The sequence below is a fragment of the Micromys minutus genome, assembly GCF_963924665.1.
Source record: "Micromys minutus genome assembly, chromosome: 2".
In the NCBI taxonomy this organism is placed as follows: Eukaryota; Metazoa; Chordata; class Mammalia; order Rodentia; family Muridae; genus Micromys; species Micromys minutus.
Window position 1 is genome coordinate 107,034,505 of NC_137971.1, and position 12,373 is coordinate 107,046,877.

The 12,373-nt window shown below is 30.4% G+C and overlaps 1 protein-coding gene across 1 annotated transcript; it reads left to right on the forward strand.

Moving 5' to 3' along the window:
- Positions 1-8,633: 8,633 nt before the first annotated feature.
- On the forward strand, positions 8,634-9,557 carry OR13G1 (olfactory receptor family 13 subfamily G member 1; the record flags this gene model as incomplete). Its single annotated transcript, XM_080913086.1, has 1 exon — positions 8,634-9,557. One exon carries the CDS (start codon positions 8,634-8,636, stop codon positions 9,555-9,557), a length of 924 nt encoding a protein of 307 aa, XP_080769212.1.
- Positions 9,558-12,373: the final 2,816 nt, after the last annotated feature.

Genomic DNA, 12,373 nt, shown 5'->3' on the forward strand with positions numbered 1-12,373 from the left:
AAAATAAACAAAAATATATATACAAATATTTAATTTTTAATTATCTATCACCTACTATCTTTAATCTATCAAAGTGAACAAATTCATGCCCAAAAGGTGTGTGAAGACTCTTCAAAATCAACAATTATTGAGGAACTGTAAGGTAAAACTAGAAAGAGATGTAACCTTCATAATTGTTACCTCATCTATTTTCAGAAAGAAGAAAATATGAAGTGTTCAATAGAGCTGATTAAAATTTTTTTCCTCTCTAACTTTTGAAGTATTAACTAGTGCAGCCATGTTGGAACATATTATGGAGTTTACTCAATGCTGTAATTGTATGATAATTTCAAAAAAATCAAAGATGTAATAAAAATAAATTGATAAACCAGTACTTTCATGATGGACATATATTAAAGGAACAGTGCAAAATTATCAGAGAAATTTCTTCAGCACCATGCAAACTTTAGTATCATTCAAATAGATAATGTATAAAACAAATAAAATATAAAATAAAACAAAGTTCATGATATATAAAGGAAATCTACTATATATATGTATCATATCTCTCTCTCTCTCTCTCTCTGTCTCTCTCTCTCTCTCTCTCTCTCTCTCTCTCTCTATATATATATATATATATATATATATATATATATATATATATAATTTACCTATTACCTATTTTTCTGTCCTTCCGTTACTATCAACTTATCATCTATCTATCTATCTATCTATCTATCTATCTATCTATCTATCTATCTATCATCTATCTATCTGTCTGTCTGTCTACCTGTCTATCCACCTCTTTCTTTCTATCTATATATCTATCTATATCTTTCAAATTATCTATCACCTTCATATCATGTGTAATTTATAAATAAATGATTCACAAACTTACAATAAAGAAAATATTTTTATTTCCAATAACTAGTATCAACCTAGAACATACTATGATGAATAAAATAAACCAGCCCTGTAAATATGATTATTGTATAACTTTACTCATTAGAAAAAAATTGTAAATTCAAAAATCAATAAATAAAATTATATTGTTGCTAGCATAGGTTGAGATGTTTAAGTATAAGGAGAATTTTTTTCAAAAGGAGAAACATTTGTATTACATGGGAATAATAACTTTATCAGTCATATTGATCACCATCACACTTATAATTAATAATAACACAGTTTCCTCATAAAAACAAAAACAATTAAATATATGAAGACTTTGAAACTCCTTCAGTGCTTTCTGCCTTCCTCAGTTATAAAGCAGACATAGTAAATAGTCATCTTGTGTGTTTCTCTATAGAGACAAATTGTGAAGGAGTTGAAAAAAAGGATAAAAATTAATAAAATGGAGTAAAAGTTTGTGATACCATTAACCTAATTAGAGTCAACCATTAGAATAATGGTGAACTCCCTCAAATAAGCAAATGCCAAAAGGCAATTACTTTCTTTGAAGAATTATGTAATTAGTCATCTTTGCACACAGTATTATAGTTTCAAATGATATTTAACTCAATCTAGCAATTATTTTTAGAAAATCTGATGCATGGTTAAATTATAATGAAAATTTGAAATTAATGTACATTCCAAGATATAACTGTGTGAGTGATCAGTAAAAACAAGTGGGAAATAATTAATGTACTTGCCTGATCTTATGGTCTCCCATAGTTTTCGGGTATTAGCAGAGTGAATCTCTTTTCTACAGGGTTGCAGTACTGTTGGTTTATCTAAACCCATCAATAATTCTTCAGAATGAAGAGAGATGAGATTGAAGCCAACATACATAAAAACTGGCTGAATCTCAATGAAGATGGCTCAGAGGTTAAGACCATTCTTCCAGAGGTCCTGAGTTCAATTCCCAGCAAACACAAGGTGGCTCACAAACATTTGTAATGGGATCTAATTCCTCTTCTGGTGTGTCTGGAGCAAATAAATGTTTTGTTTTGTTTTTTAAACTGGCTGAAGAGGACTAGTAACTTTTATTATTTAAATAACCTAATTTTTAATCCCTTCATATTTTCTAGATAATACAGATAGTTGTCTAATTACAATATCATATTATTATATTTTACTTATATAAAGGAGTACAATGTTAACCTGCTTTTATCATACAAAATATTTATTTCTTTTATGCATTTAAATAATTCTGAAACAAGTTAATTATGTTTACTGGCTCAAAGATAACCATTGTATTAAAGACAAATACTTTAATTCGCGGTGAAATTGAAAACTACATAAAATTTTCATTTCTTGCTCTCATACTTAAAATATAACTGATTAATATTTATAAATAGCATATCCTTATAAATGCTAATCATTTAGTTCAATCAGTCAAGTAGTATCAAATATGTGAGAATGACTAATGCTCACTCAGGCATATTTCCTCTGACATCAAAATTAGAATAAACCTATATGTAAAACATGAAAATTCATATTCACCTCATAATAGCTTTTAATAAAACAAGTGTTAAATAAATGGACTTGTTGTGACATTAACATGATTCTTACCCATGAAGAAGTATGTTAGTGGAGCTATAGAAAGCATTGGAAAAAATGAGCAGAAGAAATTTTCAATCAATTCATTTCATAAAGGCTATATACTTAGTGTGTTCTGTTATATTCAATTAAAGTACTAATATTTTTCAATGATTTATAGATCCCTGCTTGAGTATTATGAAGGATAATTACAGAACTCTTATGTTGCTTTATTTGTTTAGAATTATTTTTGTATACATTATATTTTTACATAATATTCTGTGTGGGACGTTTTTCATGTTCATAGTCTTACATATGAAAAACAAGATTACTACCACTGAGTTACGTGCTCATTCTAAGTTGTATTGGTAGGGACAGATACTCCCAGACAGTGCCCACCCACTTACCCTTTGAATCAATGGTAACTCTAATGTCTCTCACTAATTAGGACACTACTCTATATTTTTGTGAGATGAAAATCAAAGTCATTCCACTTTATGATATTAATTTAGTTTAGACTTTCTTAATTGTCCCTTTGAGAACCACTTAACCATGAACCACTAAGCAAAGTGGCTCAAGACACTGTCTCTGGGGCAGCCTGGATTTGAATGAGGGCTAGAATTTCTGATGAACAATAAATATGCAGGAACTGATATTCAAGAAAGCATAGACAAGATAACATTAAACTCTGTGTGGATACTATGTGTTTAGTTTTTTTCTGTTAATTTAATACAAGCCTCTACTCTTAAACTTCCCATCTAAGCACTAAAGTGAGTATTTGTGAAAGTTCTATGAAATTGTGAAAGAAATAAGGATATTCATAAGCTAAATAGTGCATTTATTTATTAATTAAACTATGGCATAAAAGAAAATCATCTGTAGATTCTAATTTAATTCAAACAAAGATTTAAAAATAAATTTACTTTTATTATCATTATGACTTTTCTCTTTTTATGTAAATTTTCACAAAATAAGCTGAAAATTTTGCTCAATGCCTTAGAAGACAATCATCAAAATAAAAAAAATATAAAAAAAGAAAAAAAAGAGAGAATAGCATGAGAGTGGAGTTTAAAACATTGCCCATTGATGAATATACTATAAATCATGTGGTTGAAAAACTGCTTTGTGATAAGTCATCAAACTCTTAACTCTTAACTATTAAAACACCTTTCAGAATGAAAAAGATGTGTGAAAAAAAAGATTTTCTTCATTTATTTGATGTAAATTCTACTTGCTACAATGAAGAATGTAGTAAACTCTGGCCTAATACAGGAGCAGGTTAATTATAAATTCAAATAAATTATTTTTTAGATAGATGAGAATGCTTTCCAAGTGTGGAGTATTGTTGAAATTTGCAGAGAAGCACAACAGCCTGAGGTCTCTTATGTTGTTCAACGGTCCCAAAATTTGAGCCTGAAGTGTCTATTAATGCAGAGGGTTTTCCATATATAAGCTCAGGTAAATTTAAGGTGACATACATGATAAAAATGTAGCATAAAGGCAAGACATGTATGTATTGTCACATTGATCATTGTTTTCTTTTTGTTTATGGGGTATGTGTCAAATTCTGTGGAGCAGACTTACATAACATATATCATTCTGGCTGGGTTGGCCTCAAATTTGTTAAAATTACCTGGCTTTATCTTTCTGAGTTTTAATATGATTGGTCTTTATTAGTAGGTGAAGATTATCACATTTTATTTTATTTTTTTAGAACACATCTTTCCTGTCTAGTCAATATCTTAGTTCTTTTTTTTCTTTTTTTAAATTAAATTAAATTTTTTAAAGTTTTTTTTCAAGTTACAATTCCTAAATCCTTTGGGCAAAGAGTTACAACTATATGCTGCTGAAAATGAATGACCTTGACTACAACACTTGACAGAACATAAAAGAAATTTATGTTGTTGTTGTTTTTTTAAAAAACACAAAACATCTTGAATTGTACATAGTCTTTAACTAGTGATCATTCAATTTAGGATTGTTTAAACATGACAATGAAAAAATAACATGGGTCTAGTAAAAGTAGTTTTCTACATTTTCAACTTCTTTTTTTAACAACTTTATTTTAAAAAACAAAGATAAATGTACAGATTTTAAGCATTTTTTGCATAAAAGTATACATTTTTGTCAGTACTTGTTTTATTTTTAAAGGTTTGATAGTGTGATCAAGATTCCACTAGTTACAATGAGCATAAAGTACATGTAAAACAAGATGCAACCTGGAAATAGTCAAAGTTTTCTTGGTGTGTAAAGATTTTTTTTTTACAATGAGCAAACAGGGAGCAGAGAAATATGTTAGTTCTTATTTAACCAGGTTCCCTTTGAAATCAATAATAATGAGTCATCAACCCTCTCTTTCTTATTAAATCACAATGACAGAAGCAAAGATAAGCAAAATGTCACTTTTTAAGCAATGCTTAAGCACTTTTGATTTCACAGTGCTTACTCGAAAATTGTCTAGAATGCAGGTGTCTGAGAGAAATCATTCAGGAATGAGCACATATGAGACAATTTTCTCCATATGATTCCCAATGAATTCTTGAAGACTGCTGTTTTATTTGTGTAGCATCTTCAGTGGGCAGCCTTTTGCAATTGTGCCTATGCCCATTGTAGCAGCAGTGATGTTGGAAATATCTGAAGACAGAAATGTCAGAAATTATGTAGGATAATTGATATCTAAGAATATCATAACTACTAATATCATAAATTATCAATTATATAAAATAAGGGTATTAATCTTAAGTTAATTAAACAGATATTTTTGTGAGTTAAAAAAATTATCACTATGAAATCAATTTTATTTTAATAGCCTGTGTTCTGGTGTCCTTAAATACATGTAGACTTTAAAATTGCCCATCTGGGAAGTGCTTGCTGCTATTTCCTCAGCATTTTGCAGTAATTATTCATAAATGAGGCTGTTTAAGCTACCTTTGTGAGTGGTTATAGATACTGCATGACTTAATTTTTTTCTGATAGATCAACTAATAATGAAAGATAATCACTAGCTAGCTAGCTAAATTAATATATTTCAAAACAAAATAATTGTAATCTAATTATCAGGTCAAAATGAAAAACGTAAATGTCTTTGATGAATTAATCCTCTGTGCTGATATTTGGGATGTTTGTTGAGATCCTTAATGACACAGATTGAGATGCTTGTAGCTAACCATCTGACAGAGCAAAGGGACCCCGAAGGAGGCATTAGAGAAAATACTGAAAAAGTTGAAGAGGTTTGCAACTTCATAGGAAGAACAACAGTATCAACCAACCAAATCCTCTGAGCTCCCAGGAACTAAACCACCAAGCGAAGAGTACACATGGGTGGACACATGGCTCCAGACACATATTTAGTAGGGGATGGCATTGTCTGGCATTAATAGGAGGAGGAATCCTTGGTCCTGCAAAGGTTCATTTCTCCTGTGTAGAGGAATGCCAGGATGTTTAGGTGGGAGTGGGTGGGTTTTAGGAGGAAGCATCCTCATAGAAGCAGCCTGTGTAAAACTGCAGAACCAGAAAGAGGATAACATTTAAAATGTAAATACGTAAACTATCCCCCCAAAGGAAAAACTACATATCACTTCTTCCCTTAGAAGTGTGAATTTTCCCTAGTGACTATCACCAAGATAACTTCTTGGGATATAAAAGTATCTACACATTCAAATGCTTTTATATTCCACAGAAATAAACTGTATCTGTAAAGCTGTCACTGTCTCTTTAGAAAACCAGTTGCCACATCCTGAACATATTTTATACTCTACCCTCTTTACCTATTCATGATTTTACCATTTAACTTTTCTACTCTCTTTGCATCATGATCTTCACAAGATGCTTATTTGTGAAGAGAGTCCACCTGTGTGGCCTCAAAGTAGAAAATGCCAGAAGAAAGAGGATTCTGTATGAAGAAGACATGCAGGAAATATGAAGACCAGTGTCACTGGTAATCATAGTAATATATAAGGGAAGATTGAGTTAAGACCATGTCACAACTAAGGGATTAGCAGACTTAAAATCAAATTAAATGTGTTGTTACTATGCACATTCCTAGAACTTAATATACATATGTATATATATATTACATTTTATAAAATTATTTGATTGCATTTATTATTTAATTAACTCCAAAATGGGGGCATCTATATTATACACATTGCTTAATAACTTAATATGAGGTATAGTAATTAGTAGTAAATATTACATTTAAAAATTGGTCAAAAATGCATGTTCCTTGTAAGCAGTTTAGATTAAGTTATAAGTTATTTCATCATATCCTGCTTTCCTTCTTTTATGATAGTACCCATCCAGTATTTTAAAAATATAGTGAGAAAAAATATCCACTAACTATTAATAATCATTAAGTATTTTGTAATTAATAATTACAAAGTTAATAGGCTAAAATGCAGATTTTGAAAATATTATGCATTGGGACTTTAAATAAAAACAATCTTAATTAGATTTCCATGTGTTCCCACAATTGAGCTAATGTCCCACAGTCAGTTTTAATAATTAAAGAATCTCAGTGAAGTGATGCCTTTCATCTCTATTTAATCAGTTAATACATATTGAGAATTGAAGATAAATTTTATGATTGATCACCACATTTCTGCTCTGAATTTCTATAAGATACATATTTTTTAACTCATAATATTTTCTTTTTATACCTGGTTAATTGCCTATAAACAATGTCTTTCATGGTAGCTTAAATTTATACAATCAATATTTATTTCTTTTGAGGCTGCACAGTATTTCATTGTTTAATATACCATATTGCATTTCTTCATTAATTCATTAGTGGGCAGTTAATTGACTCCAATGAGTTTTTACGATGGATATTGTTGCAATGAACATAAAATTAAGAGCTTTATTTTAGACATTCTGATTTGTTATCAGTAAATATATCCCTGGAATAAGAAATGTTAAAACATCTAGTGATTTCATTTTTACCATATCTTTTTAAATGTTCATGTTATTCTTGGCAACTTATTGATAATTTATATTTTGAAAAAAAAAAGTGCAGAGTTGTTTTTTTATTCCTTGTGTTCACTAAACTCACTGAACATACTATTTTGGTCACAGCTGCACAATGCACTATGACACGTTATTTATATCATTTCCGTCTTGATTCTGATTCATTTCATCAGAGATATAAAGTACTTTCCACATATGTTCTTGAAATTCATAATTCTTTTATGAAGTTTCTGTTCATAACATATGTGAATTTATATAAAATTGTTTGTTTTATTTCTTTTGCCTTGCTTTTGCTTCTTTATGTGTTTAGGGCATATTATCCCCTTTTTACAAAGTGGTGGCTTAAACTTATTTTCCCATGTAATGAGATATCTCATTGTTTAATTATTTCCTTACTTCTTTTTATATATTGATTAATTTGATATAGCATATTGTATCAGTTTATTTCAAGATTGGTAGAAGGAGATTCTGAGCTCATGGAGGCTGTGTGTAATATGTGCGCACGCACACACACACACACACACACACACACACACACACACACACATACTTAAAAATGTGATTATCTTGAATTTAATGGCAACAATTATTTTATGAATTTTATTCTATTTACTCACACCCTGAAATACTATACCAAAACAAACATTTAAATAATTTTATGAGTGTTGGGAGTACAGTGAGTCTATCTTTCTGAAATTCCAGGAATATACAAATCAAAATAGTGTGCTTTCTGTATTTCTCTTAATCATCCTCATTGTAGTTAACCCAACTGGATTTTATGGTTTTAAATATTTTTGCTTATATATTTGTGAAAGAAAGTCATCTATACAACATTATTCATTCAAGCAAATTATTAGAATGTGTGTTTTGTATTATGCTTTTATATTTATAGACTGTGAATAAAAATTATATTGAGACAAGTTGCATGTAGAATGGTAATATTAAAATATTTAATAATATATATTTTCTCCTATTTTATACCTTCAGTTTGTTTAAGTTATCTCTTCGAAGAAAAGAAATCACAGAATGTAATCTGGAGAATAGAGAACATTGTCTGAAAATAAGTATCCCATCATAAAGAAAATTATGCTACAGAATCACACCTCATCAACAGTGAAACACCATATACCCAAAATTGCCACTTATAACAGTGTGTTTAATTCTCCACTGTTCACACTGAGAGAAGTTTTCTGTTTAATTAATCATACACAATGAACTTTAGCATTGTTAGTGAGTTTATGATTTTGGGACTTACTCAAAAGTCTGAACTTCAGGGAATACTTTTCATTGTATTTCTTTGTATCTACCTTGTGGCTCTTTTTGGTAATTTGCTGATTGTTGTTGCCATAATATATAACCCAAACTTGCACATACCTATGTATATTCTACTTCTGGCCCTGGCTGTGGTGGACATAATCTGCACTACAAGCATCATTCCAAAAATGTTGACAACAATGTTAACATCGGAAAATTTGATTTCATATGGGGGCTGCATGTCCCAGCTCTTCTTTTTTACATGGTCCTTGGGAGCTGAGATGGTGCTATTTACTACCATGGCCTATGACCGCTATGTGGCTATTTGCTTTCCACTTCGGTATAGTACTATTATGAACCACTATACATGTGTAGTCTTGCTCAGCATTGTCATGGCTATTGCAATAACCAATTCCTGGGTACACACTGGTCTCATTCTGAGGCTCACTTTCTGTGGGCCGAATACCATTGATCACTTCTTCTGTGAAATACCCCCACTGCTTGCTTTGTCCTGCAGTCCTGTAAGAGTCAATGAGGTGATGGTATACGTTGCTGATATCACCCTAGCTGTTGGAGACTTCACTCTAACCTGCATTTCCTATGGATTTATTATTGCTGCTATTCTCCGCATCCGTACCACAGAAGGCAAGAAGAAGGCCTTCTCTACGTGTTCATCCCACCTCATGGTGGTGTCCCTTTACTATTCTCCTGTAATCTACACCTATATCCGACCTGCATCTAGCTACACCTTTGAAAGAGATAAAGTGGTAGCAGCACTATATACCCTAGTAACTCCTACACTGAACCCAATAGTATACAGCTTCCGGAACAAGGAGATGCAGTCAGGAATTAGAAAAGTATTTGCATGTTTAAAAGGTTAATGATGTCAGAGTAGAATACAGCCTTGGTCCAGTAAAATCACCTTATAAAACCTCCAATACATATCCTTTCTTTTATAAGTACACCTTTACATGTAAGTGTGGTATCTAAAATTGACTTTCTGTTTTAAAAAGCCACAAGGTTTTGGGGGAAATGACCCAGAGTACAATTCATACTGAGCAATATTAATCATGTTAGAATATATAAGCAATATCAGAAAGGTCACTTTAATACTTTAGGGCATCAACTCACATGCTTCCGGTAGATAACAGCAGACACCTGTTCACCAATATAGGCAGAAGTAAAACTGAACATTTCACATATATTCAGATATATTCAGATTTTGGACTTCTAGATGATCTAAAAGTATTTGGAAATTTTTGGGAGGTAATAAACTATTTATTAAAATGTTATAATAAATTTTATTAAAATAAGTGTTTATTTTTATTTTATTACTGAAAACAAAATCCACATATTTGATATATAAGATAGGTAAAGATTGAAACATAAAATGGTCAGGTTGAGATGCTGGGGATATGGATCAATAGACAAGAATGTTTGCTGTGGAAGGATTAAAACCTGTGTATAAATCTCCAGTACAGATATAAAATAGAGACATGGGCACATACACATGTCCTGCAAGAATTAGTAGATAAGGACAAGCAGATCTAATCAGAATAACCAAAATATTCAGCTTTAGATTTAGTGAGAGATTCTAGCCCTATGAAAACATGTTCATAAACATGCAATACAATATATACTCTTTTGATTATAAATTCTATTGGGTAACAACATTGAGAAATGATCATTGGTAGCTTCTGAAATTGACTAAGGACAGAGGAAATTAACAAAATAATAAAACTTTCATAATGTAATATATTTCATTGAAATTGTATGTTTGATATTACATGAGACTGTAAAATTCAACTCTCAGATGATGCATAGTATAATCAATTAGTTTCCTTTAAAATATAAATACAATAATTACAAGGCAATAATTTTTAGGCAGTTTACTAATTAACAGCAAAATAATGTGCTGTTATGTATCTTCATCTTATGAAACAATTACAAATATAATTAGAACAAGACAATCCTTTGTGATGACATTTTAGAAATATTAATTTTAACTGGATAGAAACCCTTTTGTTTTCTATGAATAAACATCATAGAATAAAGATGAATAAAACATCTTCTAATTAAGTGATATACATATGTGGAAAATAGGTTAAAACACTATAAAATAATTCTGATTTGGGATTACTCAATGACACTTGATCATTAACAGGCTTTACTATATGATTTAATAATTATTTTAAGACATTTTCTGAAAATAAATGTAAAATTGAAACATAGTATTTGATTGTCTTGTGAAGTGAAGACATAATTAAATTAATTTTTGCCCAAAATCTTGACTTGATTATAATTGTTTCAATAATGAGGGTATGTGTGTGTATGTGATATATCACTCGCTGATTCTATTTTGTTGTTTGTGTATATGCATATGATTAAAGGCTGGCCAATTTTCACTGGACTACTAATAAGGGGTGTCTCTCCTTCTCCTAGTAGTTAGTGGCAGCCTGTAATTCTTCATCTAGAAGTGAGACTCATGACATAGTCTCTTTTCTATGTTAACAAGCCCATTACTACTGTTGTTATCAGTTCATGTTTATGTAACCATTCTAAGGAAAAAGAGTATTTAACAGTAAGATAGTGGGGAGGGGGACGGCAGGAAAAGGAGGATACATGGGACTGGATAGAAATATGTAGGAGAAAGTAATGTAATTCTATTTTAATTAAAATCTAATTCCATAAAAATATTAAATCTTTTTCTGTATATGTGTAGTTTGCATTTTTGTAAAGGTATTATCTTCATTCTGGTAATATTGCAAAAGAAAATTAAACAAAATGACAATAATTGATTATTGTGTGTGCATTTTTAACAATTGTTTTGTTAATCTTTTATTATTAGAGACAACATTTAAGGTTTTGAGTAAATCTTTGATGTACATGTTTTCCCACAGCCTGGGTGCTGTGGCACTGACAGTGAGAGAATGTCAGGCTTTCATAGTATAAATTTTAATACTATGAAAAAAGTAGATTGATAGTAAAATTGTACTTCTTAATAAAACACATAGAATTTAAGTCAATAATTATTGCATAGATAAATCATATAAAAAGCTAACTCATCCATGGATCATTCAGCATATTTACCAGTATATAAAGCTTGCTACAGTAAGCATTATATTCTATGACTTTGCAATTTTTAAACTTATTTTAAGACATTAGTTTCATTTCTAAAAGAAATAGATGCACGTCCAGAAGACCATCTAATGAGAGCAAAATTTAGTCAGTCAATGATATGGCATCTTTAGCAATAGGTCTTACCACAACATTCTAGAAGGGACCTAAAAACTATGGCCATAGATTTGAGGTTATGGGATATCTACTGAAAATTAGAAACAAAAAACTCTAAGAAAGTTAACTCATATGCAGAACTGAAATTTCTATTTTTATGCCATGGTGTTTTGGAGAGGAATTGTTTTTCTGTTACATATATGTATAGCAAAGCAGCATAAACTCTAATTATATGTCTAGATAGTTTAGGAAATCTCTATATTAGTAAATTTAAGTTTCCTTAGTTTTAATTAATTTGCACTGTATTCTCCATCTATCCTGCACTCAGCTCCTATCCTCATTCATATTTTCTGCTTTTTTATTACCCTTTCCTCCTTCATAGCACTTGAGTTGCAAACTCTGAAAACCCTCACCCCACCATGCAGTATCCCTTTCAAGTTTACTGAGTCCTTTTGGTAGTCTA